Source organism: Sapajus apella, unplaced genomic scaffold (assembly GCF_009761245.1).
Source record: "Sapajus apella isolate SASKATOON/1434 unplaced genomic scaffold, GSC_monkey_1.0 scaffold2, whole genome shotgun sequence".
In the NCBI taxonomy this organism is placed as follows: Eukaryota; Metazoa; Chordata; class Mammalia; order Primates; family Cebidae; genus Sapajus; species Sapajus apella.
The window spans coordinates 60409277-60430275 of NW_022436942.1; the positions used below are offsets into that span (position 1 = coordinate 60409277).

The 20999-nt window shown below is 37.6% G+C and overlaps 1 protein-coding gene across 2 annotated transcripts in view; it reads right to left on the bottom strand.

The window, feature by feature from the left end:
• WASHC3 (WASH complex subunit 3) overlaps positions 1-19099 on the bottom strand; it is a 49748-nt gene extending 30649 nt beyond the window's left edge. For both annotated transcript variants that reach the window (XM_032299357.1, XM_032299356.1), the window contains exons 1-4: positions 18891-19099; positions 18238-18336; positions 4398-4463; positions 2464-2571 (exon numbers count right to left, since the gene is read on the bottom strand). In XM_032299357.1, the coding sequence (XP_032155248.1) occupies positions 2464-2571; positions 4398-4463; positions 18238-18336; positions 18891-18941 (324 nt within the window). In that variant the 5' untranslated portion in view covers positions 18942-19099. The remainder of the gene's footprint in view (positions 1-2463; positions 2572-4397; positions 4464-18237; positions 18337-18890) is intronic.
• Positions 19100-20999: the final 1900 nt, after the last annotated feature.

The following is a 20999-nucleotide window of genomic DNA, read 5'->3' on the forward strand; positions in this document are numbered from 1 at the left end:
CAGGTACACTTAAAATTTTTATAAAAATATATGACAACACTGTCTACCACATAACTACTAGGCAGAGTAGAAATATTTTCTTAATATTCTTTATAGATGTTTTGTTTTAGAAAGAGGATAGTCATTTAATTGAGATAATGTAAAGTTAAACTCCTCTACAACATCTGGATATTCTCTTGCACATTTTATATATTTGAGTGGCCATGATAATCAAATTTGCTATACATATATATATGCATACATACATATACATATGCATACATACATATACATAAATATATATGCATATACATATATATGTATATATACATACACATACACACACACACACACACACATACATAGTTTTTATTTTTTTTTGAGATGGAGTCTTGCTTTGTCACCAGGCTGAGTGCAGTGGCACAATCTTGGCTCACTGTAACCTCTGCCTCCTAGGTTCAAGCAATTCTCCTGCCTCAGCCACCCGGGTAGCTGGGACTACAGGTGTGCGCCACCACACTCAGCTAATTTTTGTATTTTTAGTAGAGACGGGTTTCACTATGTTGGCCAGGATGGTTTCGACTCTTGATCTGTCTGTCTCAGCCTCCCAAAGTGCTGGGATTACAGGCATGAGCCATCGCGCCCAGCCAAAATTTGCCATATTAAATAAATGGATGTTGAATTTTATAATATCTAATTAAGTAAATGATCATCTAATTTATTACCCAAATACATACCATTTTAACATATGGCTCTTTCTACAGGGCCTCACACCACACATCATCAATATGTTTAATACATTGAGCACGGAGAGTGAGAACAGTGTAGTGCAGCGTAGTACAGTGTAGTGTAGCAGGTAAGTGCTAGGGCTCTTGGCATCAGACTGCCTGGGTTAAAATTCCAGTTCTTACATTACTTTTTGACCTTCAGCAAGTTACTTAACTTCTATATACCTCATTTGACCCATCTATAAAGTAAGATAATATAGTGCTTATATTATAGGACTGCTGTAAAGATTAAATGAAGTAGTTTACGCAAGGCACTTAGAAATGTGCATGCCCTGGTACACAGGAAGCACCCTGTACGTGTTAGCTATTATCATCATTGTCAACATCATCATGATCTAAAATATATCCTGGAAAAGTACCTCCAGGTATAAAGGCAGAACTCCATTATACAAGTCTATTTGTTTTATTTGTTTATTATTATTACTTTGGTAGGCCACCATTTTGATGATTATTTTGTTTTAGATTTTAATACCTCACTGAGATACACTAGAGACTGTTCTCAAACAACAAATAATCTTTATTTTTTTGAAATAAAAAGTAATAAAAAATTTTACAGAAGCTTAAGTGAACATTAGGATCTAAGAGCCAAATATAAAGTATAGCTTTTACTAGGATTCTGATTCAAACGAATCAACTACAAAAACACACTTTTTAGACAACTGGTATTTCTAAGATCAGTAGCTCTCAAATTTCAAGAGCCTACAGATCACCTAGGGGTCTTCTTAAAATGTAGATTCTGATCAGTAGTTTTGGGGTGAAGTCTGAGATGCTTCATTCTACCAAGCTGCCGATGATGGCCATGCAGTTGGTCCATGGGGTATACGTATTAGAGTAACAAGGGGTTAGACAATAGCAGGAATTTTTTTTTTTTTTGAGACAGAGTTTTGTGCTGTCACCCAGGCTGGAGGGCAGTAGTGCAATCTCATTTCATTGCAATCTCTGACTCCTTGGCTCAAGTGATTCTCCCACCTCAGCTTCCCAAGTAGCTGGGACCACAGGTGCGCGCCACCACACCTGGCTAATTTTTGTATTTTTAGTGGAGATAGGGTTTCACCATGTTGTCCAGGCTAATCTTGAACTCCTGAGCTCAAGTGATCCACCTGCCTTGGCCTCTCAAAGTGTTGGGATTATAGGTGTGAGCCACTGCACTTGGCCAATTATTGTTAATTATATTGTATATGATAAAGGCATTTATATAAGAAAAATGTTACAGAAGAAAATGTCAAAACTTTTCAGAGATGCTCAAAAATTTATGCAGGGGTGAGATGACATGATGTCTGAAATTAATTTCAGCAAGTGACAAAAAAATAGATGAAGCAATTGTAACAAAATCATAACTGGTGAATGTAGGCCTATTTCTTTGTATGTTTTAAAATTTTACAATAAAATATTTTAAATGTATATTTCTTATAAGAACTTAGAAAAATTTCTAATTATTTTCAAGAAAATAATTATTTGATGATTTTTCCTAGTCTTATACAGATTGATTTTCTTTTTCATAGGCAAAGAAAGTATTAACTTCAGGAAGGCCTTCAAAATAACACAGCAAATTTGTTTTTCCCAAACTTCATTTTCCATGTTAAGGTTTTAAAATTTTACTATTAGAAGTTTTATGTTTTTATTTTTCTTCTTTCCAACCTCCTGCTTAAGACTATCAGTTTCAACCAAGAACATCTGCTCGTTTCTTAGAACTCACCTGTGGTTGCTCTGAAGTGGCTTCAGGATGTGCTCCATTTATGACACTCGTGACACTTAAAGGAGATACTTCAACTGTGACATCATCTAGGCCTGGGATAGATGACAACTGAGAAAAGAAAACTGGTGTTTAACTATAAAAATAGAACCTGCATAGATGACCACGATACGTTTCTAGGTTTGTGTATATTTAATAGTAGTCTTAAGTCTATACAAATAGGTTTATAAAATCTTGTTTTTAATTCTCCATGTCATAAACTAAAGGGGAAAGATATAAATACTTTTGAAGAACTTCTCAAAAATCTAGTTTAGTTTATATAATAAGAAGCTATGTCATTTATATCATTTTCAAAATGTAGACAATCGTAGTGTAAGGACTGAAAGACTGGTCTTTGGGGTCAGACTGTCTAGCTTTAAGTTTTAGCTCTACCACTCACAAGCTGTGTGATCTTGTATAAATCTCTCTATGCCTCAATAATAGCACCTGTAAAGTGGAGATAAGAAAATGTACCTAGTAAAGTTGTAAAAATATTTCTATTAATAATACTTCGAAAAAAAGTGCTTTGTGCAAATTTTGAGTTTGAATTATCTAGGATATGACAAAAATCTTGTCTTTACACTTTAATGTATGACACAGCTCATTCTTTTTTCTTTCTTTGAATACTCACCACTGAATTTTATTAAAATGTTTCTTGCATGCAAAAAAATGGGCATATTGTTGGCATTTCAACCTGAAATGGTTTGGCATTTCACTATGAAATAGTCAAGCATTTCAGGTTAGATCTGCAAGACCCATGCAAACCTTCTTTTCTGAGTTCATCCTGATACCAATGATACATATTTGGCAGATGTTTGGCTAATTTTGGGGATGACTCTATGGCTATGGGAATAACTAAGGTTAACTTCTACATATGGTAACTTAATGTGTCACCTTGGACTCTAACTCCATAAGAATTCCTTAAACACTAAAATAAGATACATATTCATAATAAAGAATAATTTAAAAAACCAATGGTAATAAGATCTCAAGCAGCAATATTCATTGAAAACTGTTGATTGATAACCATAGTTAGCATAGTGGCTACAGCCCAAATAGTTTCAAGTGGTTATGGCTGCTAAAAGAATATCTAAACACCTTCAAGGCCAGGTTTTCAAACTAGAGAAATGTTCTAAGAGAAACACAGGTGATGAAGTCCATAAGGAGACCTAGAAAGTGCAAACTAGATATTCTGGTCATATTCAAAAGAGATACTGTTTTTTTCTTCCTAATAAATATTCATTGAATATTTCTTAGTTTTTTTTTGGTAAATGGACAAAGAAAATATTAATTTCAGAAAAGTTAGTCATGAAAATACACTAGTGTCTCCATAACTATATAAACAGAAAAAAACCAAGTGAAATATATAAATATATTAAAAAATGAAACCAAACTAAATATATCACTGTCATCAAAATCTTTAAGCTTTCAATCTAAAACAGTCTCCTATTTTTCTTAGTTATCATTTGCAATTTCTGACATCAAAACTGGTATTCTTCATTAGTACTTAAGGTATCTGCAAACAGAAACATTGTCTCCAAAGTTTGCTCTGAGACATCTAAAGGTTTATATAATTATTATTGTATTATCAAATAACTAGTAAAATGATTTTGGAATTTTCTATCAAATGAAGTGAACTATATAACAGCTCAACTTGTTAACATGTTACTTGCATTATGCATTTGCCTATCTCAAACTATGTGCACATTTGAATTAATGTTTCATACTGAACACCATTTTCTTTGCAACTGTAGTAAAATTAAAAACACAACCAGTATCACTTCATAGATACAGAAGTTAAATGGAATCATTCCTAAATGCAATGAAAGTTAAGTAAGATTAAGAAAGCTGGTATATGTACAGCAAAGTTTATACTACAATTATTCAGAAATACAAACCTTTGCATCTAAAATATTGAGAGTTGTTTCAATTTGTTGGATACGAAGTGAAAGGTCTGCCAGTTTCTGGAAAAGAAAAATTAGAGACAAAAAAATAAGAACTGATTAAAATAAACTGTTAACAATACTAAGGGCAGATTTAAAAATATGAAAACCATGGTTTAAATATTTGTCATGTTTTAATATAGTACGGTCTTACATGAGTAGGAATGAGAACACTTCTATTACCTGTATTAGAATGCTTCTCAGTTATTTTACAAAATTATATTCACTTTTAAGAGAATAACATTTTCAGTTTTAGCAAACTAATTATCAGAGCAGTAAACAATTGTTAAGACTAGAATATAAACAGCCCAGGACAGAGCCTTTTGTTTACTACTGTACCTTTAGTGTCCAGAATAATACCTTGACACTTAACAGGGGCTAAATAATTATTTGTTGATAAATGAAGAATGTTTTTCATTCAAAGACACCCTGTAACAAGGTCTGCCTTTATAAATTACTTAAATGAATAAGCATACACAATTTGTCCCAGATGTAAACATCCCTAGTTTGAAAAATAAAGGGGGATGAAATTGGAAGATTAGTAATTCATTTTGGAAAGAGAAGATAAAAAATTAGAGTATTAAAAAAAATCTACCACCAAAATGCAAGATAAACCAGCTTATCATGCTTGTTACTCTGTATAATTATCAATATACCTTATAAATTTACACCTACACAAAGAAAATAACATCATAAAATATTATCTGTAAGAACATTTACTTAAAACCTCCTAATCGTAAACATTATATTCAGTCATATAGTCCAAGAGCAGTTGGCAGATACACGAATCCTGACTGTATTCTGGGATATTTTTAAAATCCTGACTATTAAGTAGAACTTTATCATCTTGGGAAACTGTCACCTGCCCACAATTAGAGAGGGCAAAAACTGAAAGTGGCCACAGAGTAGAGAGTGCTTCTTTACAGGTCACTTATTTTTAGGTTAGCATCTTGATATCCACAAAGATATCAAGATAATCTATAAATAAAATATTAGGATCTAGTTTTCATGATATCAAAGCTAAATCTACCCTTAACTTCAGAATTCATTCACATAAAGCTTTTAAGTAAATACTAATACAGGTTTATAACATATATTATAGATGAATCCCTCTCCAAATTATAAGTGTATTCCTTAAATCATAGAAATTTAATTTTGGCAAATCTCATCAGTCTCAATTCACTAGAGAAGAAATTCTACAGCAAATTAATATGTAAAGTGAATGATAATTTCCAGCTTATTTAAAAATGGACGTAATGGTTTGAGTGAAGGAAACAGAAAAAGAAACAAAAAATTGAATTAAAAATTTTTGTGCTTTAATATACCTATATAAATATGTACTTTTAAACAGTAATCATAAATATTGTAAATATTTGAGCATTTACCTCACTACATATGCTACACTGTATATGCAATATATCATTTGAAATCTTACACCAAATCTATGAAGTAGGAACTATTATGCCAGTTTTAAAGATAAGAAAATTGAGACTCATACAATTAAAATAACCTGAACTCAAACCCTCTAACTTCAGAGGCAATACACTTCATCAGATTTTTTTGAGATAATTTTACATTGTTAAGATATAATGGTAAATTCTTGGGTGTTGCATAGAATTTTTGTTATCCAAAGCTAATAAATGATCAATTCATTTCTCACTATGATGATTCTGTGCCAAGAGGAAAAGCCTTTTTCTCTTCTGATTTTGAGACGATCATTTACAAAGTGGTTCTGAACTACTGTACATGAACCAAGACGAGAGAAAAAATTCTACCTTTATTTTTATCTACTTCTAGCTTAAATTTGGCATTTAAAAAAAAAGTAGTAAAAAAAAAAATCACCATAGGCCAGGTACAATGGCTCATGCCCGTAATCCCAGCACTTTGGAAGGCCAAGACAGGTGTATCACCTGAAGTCAGGAGTTCGAGACCAGCCTGACCAACATGGTGAAACCCCATCTCTACTAAAAATACAAAAAGATTAGCCGGGTTTGGTGGTGTGCATCTGTGGTCCCAGCTACTTGGGAGGCTAAGGCAGGAGAATCGCTTGAACCTGAAAGGTGGAGGTTGCAGTGAGCTGAGATCATCATGCCACTGCACTCCAGTTTGGGCATCAAGTGAGACTCTGTCAAAAAAAAAAAAATCACAGTGGTTTTAGAATCTATGACTGTCACCAATAGAAATCATAGATTTTTAAAAATCACATTACAATTATTACAGATTTCTTTATACTTCAAAATTATGGTTATTAGACATACTAAAGGATTCTATAATTTGATGCTTTAATAAAGAACCTACCAGTATATCATAGTTTTGAATTTTTTAAAGTACATAACTGGTTTCTTTTGTAATCCTATGCATTTTATTTTATCCGCCTGAAAACACTGATTTAGTTTCACTAGACTGTCAAAGTGTCCATGGCATGATAAAGAAAGAACTATTTTTCAAAGATAATTCAGTCTAATAAATGGTTTTGTCTGTTACAATGTATTTATTGCTAGAACATACATGAATGTATACCTTTTACAGAGCCATCGTCAGTTCAAAAGGTATACCTGGGTTCATTTATGGGCTGCTCAAGTTCTTTTCTAAGATGTTTATGCTTGTGGCATTTTCCTTATATAATCCCCAGACCACTATAAAGCAGGTTTTTCAACACTGGCTATATTGACATTTATGGGTGAAATATTCTTTGTTGCAGAAGGCTATCCTGTGCACTACGAGATGGGTAGCAGAATCTCTGGTCTCTATCCAGTAAAGATTAGTAGCCTACTAAATGCCCATAGCACTCCGCAGTTATTACAATAAAAACACCTCTAGACACAGCTGTATATCCCCTGGTTGAGAGCCACTGCTCTATAGTATGGATGACTATGGATATGACATAAGTAACATAATCAGTGAGAGTAGCTGTCTTCACCTCTGAAAGTTTTAGCAAGAGGAAATGGAAAAGTAACAGTCTTTCTCATCCATTTAACTGTCGTCTTTATGAAGACTAAAAACAAACTTGAAATGCTATGGTTTGGGATAACAGGGGAATTTACAAAGTACCTGATATTTGTCAGACAAGCTGAAAACTTGATCTATTTTTAAGGCAGTACATTTTATAAAGTCAAAATAAAAGGATAAAAGAAAGAAGGAAATATGGAGTTACTAGGTGAATATGGAAACAAAACACTGGCTTTTCATGGATGTAAAATATCTAGCTTATATATCCATTTCTCTAAAAGAGAAACAGTATTTTCAGATAATGGATCTCTTCGTATATTCCACTGTGTTGTATGTGTCCCAGAAGCCAGAAAAGGAAACAGTCAATGGTTTTAATTAGGTTGCATCTGATACTTAAGTCCAGCAGTTATTAAAGATATAAGAGCAAATAAGGATTTAAGCAAAACATTATCTGATTAAAGGTTAAGTCCAATGGCAGGTAATAAGCACTAAAGAAACTTTTAGGTTATGTGACAATCCTCAGCACTTTTGCTTGTACTTAAAAATTTTAGAAAAAGAAATTTCAGAATATTAAAAATTATTTAAAAATTCAGTATTTAGGCATGTAATAAGTCTGAGTTTGGCCAGGGGCACCTGTAATCCTAGCACTTTGGGAGGCCGAGGCAGGGAGATGGCTTGAGCTCAGGAGTTCAAGATCAGCCTGGGCAGCATAGTGAAACGCTGTCTTTACAAAAAATACAGAAAATTAGCCAGGTGTGGTGGCACGCACCTATAGTTCCAGCTATTTGGGGCACTGAGGCAGGAGGTTTAGGCTGCAGCGAACTAAGATCACTCCACTACACTTCAGCCTGGGTGACAAAGTAAGACCATGTCTCAAAAAAACAACAAAAAGTTTAAATGAAAATACATTCTGGCCTGGTGCAGTGGTTCATGCCTATAATTCCAGCACTTGGGAGGCCAAGGCTGAGGCATGACTTGAGCCCAAGAGTTGGATACCAGCCTAGATAATGTAGTAAGATGCCATCTTTAACACACACCCACATATATATATAGCGGAGTGTGGTGGCACATGCCTGTAATCCTAGCTTCTAGGAGGCTGAGGTGGGAGGATCACTTGAGCCCAGGAAGTTGAGGGTGACTTGAGCTGTGATCATGCCACTGCCCTGCAGCCTGGGTGTTAGAGCAATACCCTGTCTCTGAAAAAAAAAAAAAAAAAAAAAAAAAAAAAATTACATTATGTAAAAAACATAGTAACACATCTGACACGTCTGTTTACAAAGTACCTCTGACTTTAAGGTTCACTATACGGTTAAATGCTCAGGTTTTACCTGCAATATGCATAGATCTTACATTGCTTCCTGCCAACCCCTCAAAATTTGCAGTCCCAATGGATGACGATAAGATTCTGCTGACTAAAGCAAGAATAAAAATGCTCACTGGGGATTTGTGAAGGAAGAGGAGATGACCCTAAGTACCCCTGTAACTTGGGTCTGATTCTACTACTTTCTCTGTCATCTAATCTCTCTTCTACTCTGGTGCCAATCAATAGAAGAGTTACAAAAGTAGCCAAATAGGCAAAAAGTGTTTCAAAAGTTGAGTTCTTCACAGAATGCAGTTTATACTCTTCTCTTTAGTGAAGAACTCTAAAAACAGTGTCACTGATGAGGAAAGAGGCCTAGCAATTTGTTTCAAACTTAATTCTGGCTTGAGAGTTTATCTGTGACTGAAGTTGCTTAAGTTTGGATTTGGTTCAAACCAGACCCTGTGGGGGGTGGAAGAAGTTTCCTTTTTCCTCCCAGTTCACTTTCAGTGTAAAACTAACAGTTGAGATTCCTCTTTTGTTGAGAGAAACAGTCAGTTTGGTTCTTGTTTAAGGCTTTAAATAAACAAAGACTAGAGGCCATTAACAAAAAAACATTTCAAAACACTGAAGTGACTTTAACTTGGGAGAAAATGGCACTTCACATTTGAATACACATATCCTCGGAATTTACATCAAAAAATATATTACATCAAACAGACATGGCATAGCAAAGAAGTGAATATGAATCTAAAAATAGATTTTAATATAGCTATAAGTAGGTACTGGTACTGTACTCTCTCACTCGAAAACTACATAAACATGCTTCTTAATCAGATAAGGCAGTGCAATGTAAGACAGTAATGAGATATTGACTTTTCCAGTTAAAAAATCAGTTGGAATCCAGTTCTGCTACATTCTGTGTATGTGCAGTGAATGCAGCTACAACTACTAGGGGCACGCAAAGATACATTGAATAAATGAATGAGTAAGCAAATGATTTAAACTTCTCTGCATTTTAGTTTCTGTATCTGCACAAGTGGGATAACCAATCTTCTCTCAAAGGGCGGACTCTGATAATTAAATACACATAAAGCACTTAGTATAATGCCCAGCACAGAGTAAGTACACAATAAATATTAGTTGTCATGTCATTGAACAGCCTCCAGCTGACACGAATGTACAAATTGCCTAAATATATACTGTAGAAAATGAGAAAATGAGTTACAGTCAACCCTAGATTATCATACATAAAGGAGAAAAAGGTAGGGCAACAGCAAGATGGGGGAATAGGACTTCCCAGCACTCATTCTCCCACAGAAACATCCATTTGAAAAACTATTCACGCACGAAAATACCTTCTCAGGAGCTAAGGAAACCAGGTGAGAAATTACAGCACTAGGTGTAGCACAAAAATAAGAAAAAACACATTAAAGAGGGTAAGAAGGACAGTTTTATAGCAGTCATGTCACCCCTCTGCCAACTGCAGGCAGCAGAGCATGGGTAGAGATATCCTCCAGGTGGGCGAAAGAGAGGCAGTGAGCATGGGAGTTTGCCTTGGACCACAGCAGCAGGTCTACCCCAGTAGAACTCAGCACTGAGCAAGCCCCCTCAGCCCAGGCTCCAGGCTGATAACTGCAGCCAAAGACTTTAGGCCCATCCTGGTATGAGGATGGATCACAAAGTCCTGGGTTCTAGGCTTATCCCACTGGGATCCCAGGCTCCAGACCAGCTCAAGGCTCAGGACAGCCCCAGCACCAGGCAAGACTGCATAGACTGTCTCCAACTCTGCTCCAGGGCCAGGCCAGCCCCAGTGGCCCTAGGTTCTAGACCACTCCCAGCACAGGGCTGGCCTCCATGGGCCCAAGGTTCAGGCCCACTCAAGCACCAGGCCAGCTCCTGCAGATACAGGTTCCAGGCCTGACCAGTGCCAAGTTAGCTCCTGCGGCCCTAGTCTGGCTTCTGCAGCCCACACCCCAGTGGAAGTAGGGTTTAGGCCCTTCCCAGTAGGGCCCTCTTTTGGGTTGGCCCCCATAGGCACAGGTTCCAGGAACACCCCTGTGGACTCAAGTTCCAGGCTAGCCGCTATTGCCCTAGGACCCAGGCCAGCCCCATGTGGCCCAAGTCATCAGGCCAGCACCCATCACCCCAGGCTCCAGACTAGCCCCTGTGACCCCAGGCTGCACACTCGCCCTAGCATCAAGCTGGTGCTAGGCAAATTCCTGTGGTGCCAGGCACCAGTGAAGTCAGGGTCTAGGTATGTTCCAGCAGAACCAGAGTCGGGGACCACTCCAGTAGATTCCATTGCCAGACTGGCCCTCATAAACTGAGGCTTCAGGTCCACTCTTGCAGACGCTGGCTCCAGGCTAGGCACGCTATACTTAGGACCCAGGCCCACCCCCACGTACTCAGGTTCCAGGCCCATCCCAGGCGTCCGAGGCACCAGGACCACCTTGGAACCTGGCCAGATACTGCAGACTCAGGCTCAATGCTCACACCAGTGCCAGACCAGCCCCTGTGGACTTAGGCTTCAAGTTGGAATCCTAAGGATCCAGGCCCACCCCTATAGAGCTCATCAACAGATCCACCCCAGTAGATCAGGCTCTAGGAACAACCCCATGAACCCAGGCACCAGGCCAGTCTACCCAAGGACTCCAGCAGCAAGCCTGCCATGCATTACACCAGATGGCTTGTCTAGAACCTCTGGATGGGGTTACTGGTAAAGAGCTTTCCCAGACAAAGCCAGCCTGCAAAGACTGGAATAAGTCCTTATTTCTTCAAACACACACACATCAACACATGGCCACAAAGATCAAGAATAATCAGAGAAACATGTCACTACCAAAGAAACAAAATAAATCACTAATAACTGACTCTTCTTCACAAATAATCCAAGATTATTGTTTTAGAGAATCTCAGCGACTTCAGGAAAATTCAGAGGAATAATTTGATGAAATCAGGAAAATGATAAATTATCAAAATAAGAAATTTAACAGAAAAATTGGAATTATTTTTAAAATATCAAATTTTAGAGCTGAAAAAAATGTATAAAGTCAAATTCAGAATATTCTAATACTGTTGTGGTATATAAATCACTTATATCTTTAGTATGAAGGTTAACAGACAAAACTATTAAAAAAATAATAGCTACAATGCCTTGTTAAGGTATATGCAATATAAAAAAGACTTACATTGCAAAATCAAAAACAAAATGTGGAGAGGTGGGGTAAAAGTGCAGAGGTTTTTTGTTATCAAAGCTATGTTATTATCAGTTTAAAATAGCCTGTTATAACATGTTTTATGTGAGCTTAATCGTAAGAAAGCAAAAACCTAATTGTAAATACACAGAAGATAAAAAGGAAGGAATCAAAGTCCTTACTAGAGACAATCATTTAATCACAAAGGAAGACAGCAAGAGTGGAAGAAAGGAACAGAAGATCTAAAAAGCAACCAGAAAACAATGAACAAAATGGCAGCAGTAATTCCTTACCTATTAATAATTACCTTGAATGTAAATGGACTAAATTATCTGATCAAAAGACATAGATTGGCTGAATGGATACAGAAATAAGACCCAATTATATGCAGTGTACAAGAGACTCATGTCATCTTTAAAAAATGGATGCACAGAGATTAAAGTGAAAGAATGGAAAAGGACTGGGCACAGTGGCTCACATTTGTAACCTCAACACTTTGGGAGGCCAAATTGGGAGGTTCCCCTGAACTCAGGAGTTCAAGACCAGCCTGGGCAACATGGTGAGACTTTGTCTCTACAAAAATTTAAGAAATTAGCCAGGCATGCTGGTGTCTGCCTGTGGTCCCAGCTACATGGGAGGCTGAGGTGGGATGATTGCTGGAGTCTGAGGGGTTGAGGCTGCAATGAGCTGTGTTCATGCCACTATATTCCAGCCCAGGTTATCCTCCTGTTTTGACCTCCCAAAGTGCTCGGATTACCAATGTAAGCCACTGTGCTTAGCTCTTTTCCATTCTTTCACTTTAATCTATGTGCATCCATTTTTTAAAGATGACATGAGTCTGTTGTACACTGCATATAATTGGGTCTTATTTCTGTATCCATTCAGCCAATCTGTGTCTTTTGATCAGATAATTTAGTCCATTTACATTCAAGATAATTATTGATAGCTAAGGAATTACTGCTGCCATTTTGTTCATTGTTTTCTGGTTGCTTTTTAGATCTTTTGTTCCTTTCTTCCACTCGTGCTGTCTTCCTTTGTGATGACTGTCTCTAGTGAGGACTTTGATTCTTTCCTTTTTATCTTTTGTGTATTTAGTATTAGGTTTTTGCTTTGTTGTTACCGTGAAGCTCACATAAAACATGTCGTAACAGGCGATTTTAAACTGATTATAACATAATTTTGGTAACATAAAAAACCTCTGCACTTTTACTCCACCTCTCCACATTTTGTTTTTGATTTTGTAATGTAAATCTTTTTATATTGCATATCCCTTAACACGTCACTGTAGAAAGAAAAGCAAGAATAGAAGAGAGTATTTCATATAAAAAACCAAAAAGGAGCAGGAGTTACTCTTTTCAGATAAAACAGACCATCAGTTAAAGGCTGTAAAATGAGTCAAAGAAGGTCATTATATAATGGTAAAGGGAGCAATTCACCAAGAAGATGTAACAATTGTAAATATACATGCATCCAACATCGGAGCACCTAAATATATTAATACTAGTGTATTAATGTTAATAGATCTGAAGAGATAGACTCTAATACAATAGTAATGGGGAACATCAATAACCTACTTTCAACCTTGGACAGATTATGCAGGCAGAAAATCAATAATGAAACACTGGCCCTAACAGACATATGTAGAACATTCAATAAAACAGCAACAGAATACACATTCTTCTCAAGGGCATACAGAACATTCTCCAGGTTGTATCATATGCCACAAAACAAGTCTTAATACATTTAAGGAGATTGAAATCATTATCAAGTATCTTTTTTGACTATAATGGTATGAAACTAGAAATCAATAATAGATGAAATTTTGAAAAAATCACAAATATCTGGAAAGTAAACAACATGCTCCTAAACAATCAATAGGGCAAATAAATTAAAATGGCAGTTAGAAAATATTTGAGACAAATGAAAATGGACATACAACACATCAATACTTATGGGCGGTAGCAAAAGGAGTTTTAAGGGGGAAGGAAGTTTACAGCAATAAAGGCCTATATCAAAAAAGATGAAAGATCCAAAATAACCTAGTGTTATAACTCAAGGAATAGATGAGCAAACGAAACCCAAAGTTAGTAGAAAGAAGAAAATAATAATGATTGGAACAGAAAAAAATGAACTAGAGACTAGAAAAACAATAGAAAAGATCAACAGAACTAAGAGCTGAATTTTTGAAAAGATAAAATCCACAAATTTGTAGCTGGATTAAGAAAAAGAGTGAAGACTCAAATGATATCAGAAATGAAAGAGACATTACAACTGATACCACAGAAATAGAAGGAATGCCTTTTTCAGCCACGGAGTGCAATTCGGCTCAGTGATGTTATAAATGCTGACAAACTTAAGGTCTGGTGTGTGTTTTAAAGAATCAGCAAAGCTCTTTTTTTGGAGGTAGAATCTTGTTCTGTCAACCAGGCTGGAGTGCACTGTCGCAATCTTGGCTCAGTACAACTTTCGCCTCCTGGGTTTGAGTGATTCTCCTGCCTCAGCCTCCCAAGTGGATGGGCCTACCGGCATGCACCACCATACCCAGCTAATTTTTGTATTTTTAGTATTGATGAGGTTTCACCATGTTGGTCAGGCTGGTCTCAAACTCCTGGCCTCAAGTGATCCACCTGCCTTAGCCCAAAGTGCTGGGATTACAGGTGTGAGTCATCGTGACTTGTCCAGCAAAGCTTTTCAAGTAGATAAGGAGTATTTGAATATGAGACCACTGATATATTCAGAACAGAAGTTTTTGCTTTCTTTATCTCTTTCATGGTAGTAGCTGGGGTGAATTTTGAGATGGTCCCAATTTTCTATAGGAATGTTCATACGAGATTTTTTTGTCTCTGTCCTGTGGCTGAGTTGGTGCCATAGAGAATTTCCATAAAATTCAATTCCATTATTTAAACTAGTTTGTTTTTTAAACAGTTTTTCTCAACCAGCCCCAATCTGAAACCTGAAACAGTGTTAACACAAAAGAGCAAGTACTTAATCTTGGTTCACATACTCTATCTACAAAGGCATGACTAAGAGTATAGTTCTTCAAGCAGGTCAGTTTTAGAACACATTAATTCTATCTAATTAGACTAGCAATTTTACAACTATGTAAGACAACTTTATAAACTCTGCTTTAACTTACAAAGGTCATTTAAAAATCCCATTGCTTTGAAGATTCTAAAGATTATAAGTTTATTTTTACAGTCTACTCAGATATTACTGTTGAGGCATATATAGGGCAATGGTGGACTTAATTCTGCCTAAGATATCTGAGCATCTGCAGTAAACTACCTTCATTTGGCTGGTATGCTAAAGAAATTTTTTAAAGTATCTCATTTTTTAAAAACTTTGTTGTGTGTTTTTTATGCTCAGAAATTTTTCTACAATACTGGAGATCACTGTAGTGATTAAATTTGACCCTTTTCACAGAAAACAGAACAATGGATTCCTCGGGATAAAAAAGGGATGACTGCAAAGTAGCATGAGGGAATTTTTGGAGTGATACTATACCTTATTTTACAATTATTCTACATCATGATTATGGTATGACTATGCATTTGTCAAATATCATACTTAAGAGTAAATTTTACTGAATATAAGTTCATACTTCAACAAACACCACTTTACAATTAAAACAAAAGAAATATGAAGGCTCATAAGAGATTGCTATGACCGATTATATGCCAACAAATTGGATAACCTAGAATGGATAAGTTCCTAGACACATACAACCTATCAAGACTAAATCATAAAGGAGTAGGTAATCTGAACAGACGAATAATAAGTAAAGAGATCAAATCAGTAGTTAAGTCTCCCACTAAACAAAACTCCCAGACCTGATGGCTTCACTCCTGAATCCTACCAGACATTTAAAAAAGAACTAATACAAATCCTTCTCAAACTCTTCCAAAATACTGAAGAGGAAGGAAAACTTTCAAACTCAATTTAGGAGACCAGCATTATCCTGGTTCCAAAGCCAGCCAAGGACACTACAAGAAAAGAAAATCACAGATCGATATCCCCAATGAACATAGAAGCAAAAATCCTCTACAAAATACTAGCAAACTGAATTCAACAGTACATTAAAAAGGTCATTCACCATGATCAAGTCTCAAGAAAAAAAGTACAACTCAGAAATATTGAGTAGAATGGTGGTTACTAGGGGCTGGGGGTTAAGAGGATTGGGGAGATATGGTCGAAGGATATAAAATTTCAGTTAGGCAGGAGGAATAAGTTCAAGAGATCTCCTATATGTCATGGTGACTGCTGTTAATAACAATATATTGTATTGAAAATTGCTGAGAGAGGAGATTTTTAAGTGTGCTCACCACAAAAACAATTAAGTATGTGAGGCAGTGCATATGTTAAATAACTTGATGTAGCCATTCCACAATGTATACATATATCAAAACATCATGTTGTACATCATAAAAATACAATTTTTACCTCTCAATTTAAATAAAGAAATAAGATTTTTGAATAATGAAAAAAGGCAATAGACTACCTTTAAACTTCATGAGGTTTTGATGAACAAACTTTTCTCTAGAGTTCAAGGAAGTACTAGGGAATAGTGATACAGCCAGAACAGCTGCAGAGAAGTTGAGAGAGGAATAGCAGGAGGTTAAAGAGTGACTCATGAGTCTCTGATCATAATCTATCAATAAATCAGATGATTATTGTTTTGTTTGATCTAGTTGTCAGTAAACAGCTCTCACTCAAGAACCATTGGGCACTACAAAAGTGAAGGGCTATCCATGCTTCAGGACAGCTCAACCAAGTTGCTTTCATAGGTGTGTTTGCTTGTTGATTTGTTCTTTAGTTTTCAGCTTGATGATAAGGACTATGGGGATGGAGTGTTTGCTCCTTTCTGCTAGTAAGTCTGGGACAGTCCCTTTCCAGATACTCCTCCATCTTGCCTGGGTATAAAAATCGAAGGGTGAAAACTTTGGCTTACTGGTTTTTATTCAATTTTATATCCTAAATTATTTAGAGAGATAGCAGGACAAAATAAAATTGACTGGAGGAAAGCATCTAGTTTCTGGCCATTAATATATAAACTAAACTGAATTGAGTCCCTTACTCTACCAATTATTACATTTTACTTTGTCTTAGAAGGAAGAAGAAATATTGATAATTAGACAAAACAATAACTGGAATTTCATACAAGTAAAAAATAGTTTTTCCATCTTCATGCAATTTTTATTAACAGTAGAACACACAACAAAAACTCTAATTGCTAAGGCTATACTTTACATAAGACAGTATGTTCAACAGACTTACTTGTGAATTATCTAAGTCCCATGATTTACTTTTCTTTCCTTAAATTTCTACCCATGGTTCCCATTGTCCTCCTCATCCTCTTTTTTGGCTTTTTAAAAGATAGGGGTTCCCTGGATCCTGGAGATAGTACTTAATCCTCTTTTTTAAAACAAAAACAAAAACAACAACAAAACACCGGGTTTTTCGGTGTTGTCCAGGCTGGTCTCAAACTCCTGGGTGCAAGTGATTCTCCTACCTCTGCCTCCCGAATAGCTGGGATTACAGGTGCACACTGCTGTGCCAGTTCTGGTGCCTAATCGCTAGTTGGGTACTTAATCTTTACATTACAATTCATTCACAGAAAATATTTTTATTTCTATAATCATATTTGATGCCAAAGTTCTAGGCTATATCCTCTAGCCATCTTTTAGATTAGAATGCAAAATAATTTTAATAAAAACAATGCATTTCTGGGGTAGGAGAACGAATTTCAAAATAAAAACTATTTCCAACTGTGAAATTTTAAAGGCTGGGCGTGCACTCACGCCTGTAATCCCAGAACTTTGGGAGGCCGAGGCGGGTGGATCACCTGAGATCAGGAGTTCGAAACCAGCCTGGCCAACATGGTGAAATCCCATTTCTACTAAATACAAAAAATTAGCCAGGAGAGGTGGTGCACACTTGTAATCCAGCTATTTGGGAGGCTGAGGAAGGAGAATTGCTTGAACTTGGGAGGTGGAGGTTGCAGTGAGTCGAGATCGCGCCACTGCACTCTAGCCTGGGTGACAGAGTGAGACTCCGTCTCAAAAAAAAAAAAAAAAGAAAGAAATTTTAGATTTCCTTTTGTTCTCTTTAATCACAATAAGCCTGACTGAACTATCTCACGAGGACTTCTAGAATACTAATTAGAACACTAATAGAGGAGGAGGTGCAGGAAATCAGAGTAAAAGAGAACTTAAGGTGTGTTAACACAATTGGTGACAAGAGATCATGGTACATGAATAAAGACTGTAATTCTTGTTTTACTCCATTTGTCAATCTCAGCAGTGCAAGGTGATTTCTAGGCGACTCTATAAACCAGTATCACAGGACCTACCTCCTCACAAACTGTAGAAAAGCGGTTGAGGAACTGTACAGTGTGCACCACAAATTGGTTTAGAAAAGCCACTGTTCTTTTCTGTTGAATAGCTGGCACCTGTGTTACGTAAAAACAAACATGGTTTATACAGGAGGAACGTACGCTGTGCAAACCTTTTAATATCTGTACATAATCACGAGGCACTTTGCTGTGTGATATGAATTTCTTGAAAGACTGAATAGTCATTAACTTGTTTTCCTAAACTGTAGGTGGGGTTTCCGAAGATGACAGAGGATGCACTCAAGTTTGAGACCAGGCTCTAGCGTCACTAGTATGAATTTTAGCAGGCAAAAGCCACACACATAAACACACACAAAAACTTGGGGCTGAATAAGAGGTAGGGTTAGCGATCACAATCGGCTTGGGTCGCCAGTGGCACCTAGAGACACCCGACACCGGAAGCGAAAGTTGGGAGATGCACACCGTCTCCTTAATCAGCTCAGGAGGGACCTCATTTCAAGGTGGACTGTGGGGCTCTCCCTCCTGAGGCCGGCAGAAGGGCCCGGGGTCGGGACAGGGTGGGGCCCAGGAAGGTGGGGTCTCCCCGGGAAGCGGCGTCATCCCCAACCTCCTCCCGGGTGGCCGGAAGTTTAGCACCGTCTTTTACAAACCTTGGTCAGGTCTATGCCTGACCCCATGAGAGGAAGCCCGTCCTCATCCATCTCCTCAGCGGGCGGGGTACCCAGAGTTCACCCACAAACCCCGCCCAGATGGTGACCGCCCAGCCTGGTAATCGTGTCTCAACTGTCCTCCCCAAATCCCCGCCTCCGGGGCCCTTCCCGGCGGAAGAAAACGCCTCCGCTTACCAATCACTCGGCGGCTTCCGGAGATCCTGCCTCCTCGCTGGGCATTCTGGGATTGGTAGTTTAAGTCCAGATGTGACTTTAATTTCGGGGTGGTGCGTGATGGTACAAGGATGCAGTTATAGCAGTAAAATCTTAGAGGGGGGTAAAAAGAAACAAACAAGCCAGAAATTGCGGGTCCTTTTGAGGTTATCCCTGCTTAGTTCTGTTATATAATAGCTCCATCATTCCTTGAGCAACAATTTTTTAAAAAATCCTAAGTGCCATATACTCTGCTAGGCCTTGCTGGGAAAACAAAGATTGAGTTCGACTGCTGCACTGGCAAGGTTTATGCTCTGAAGAACGAGATATAAGACCTACTTCTAAAGAGTGTGTGTGTGTGTGTGTGTGTGTGTGTGTGTGTGTGTGTGTGTGTACACTAGTTCTCGCTATTTACACAGGCTGGTCTCAAACTCCTGGCTTCAAGAGATTTTCCTGCCTCAGCCTCCCAGAGTGCTAGGATTACAGGCGTGAACCACCGCACCTAGTCTTCCAAAGGTTTTTAAAACATGAAGTAAAATGTCAAATACTAGAGGTGAGGCACAACCTACAGAAGTGACTGTCACAGAGAGCATCAAAAAGATGAAGACGTAGACTGAAGTGAGCAGTTTTGTTTTAAAGATGCGGGGAGGTGGGGTCTTGCTCTGTCACCCAGGCTGGAGTGCTGTGAGGATCATAGTTCATGGTAGCCTCAAATTCCTTGACTCAAATGATCCCTAAGCACTGGGATTATAGATGTGAGACACCAGCACCTGGCCCTGTTGGTTTGGTTGAAGCAAATGATCCCATAAATGGAGAATGGTAGGAAATGAGGTGGGAGTGTTAACTGGTGGTGGGTGTCCAGGTTCTTGATGCTTTGAACAAAGAATTGGACAAAACGCACCAAGTAAGGAAAGAATGAACCAAAAAAGCAGAGATTTATTGAAAATGAAAGTACACTGCACAGTGTGGGAGCAGGTGGGAGCTCAAGGGCCTGGATACAGAATCTTGTGTCTAAATACCGGCTAGAGGTTTCCCATTGTCCTCTTGGTGTTCTCCTCATGTAAATGAAGTGGTGACCCACAATCAGTCTGATTGGTTGTGAAAAACAACCAATCAGAGGCTGAAGTTACACCAGTCACATTCCTATACAAACATCTGATTGGTTGTGGGAAACAACCGATCAGAGGCTAAAGTGATGTTACTGAGTTGCACTTTTATGCAAACGAAGATTTGGCCCACAGTCAGTCTGACTGGTTGCAGACAGCAACTAATCAGAAGCTGAGGTGAAGTTACAAAGTTATACTCCTATGCAAAATCTGACTGGTTGCAGAGAGCAACCAATTAGAGGTACATTTTCACCTGCCCATCAGAAAAGGTAGGGGTTTGCAAAGGGAGTAGCCTCTAGTCCTTTTATTACTTAGGTATAGAAAGTTGGGGTTTTCCTTTTTTTTCTAGGAAGTCAGTATGAATCGGCTTTAGGCTCCCTCCCTCCAGACCCTGTTCTGCCTCAGAAAACATAGCCAGATAAATTTCATTTAAGGGCCTTTTATGCCAGATTTGTTACTGTAGTCCACGTTTATCTAATGTGATCCATAGACCATCAGTAGCACTTATTTGGGAGTGGGTGGTGTTTCACGTTGCCTAGCTTAACCTTAGATTGATCACCTTCTCCTGATTGAACTTTCTTAATTTTTCTTTCAAGAAGGCAAATCTTCTTTGGTTTTGTTTTTTATCATTATGGTCATTTCTTTTCAGTTTCTTTTGCTGGCTCCTTCTCATGTCCCCAATCTTTAAAGTTTCTCACATTCATATATCTAGCCCAAATCTCACATTGGAATCCAATATAGCTGAAGCAGAGTGAGCAGGGCAGGGAACTGAAGGACATGATGTCTGAAA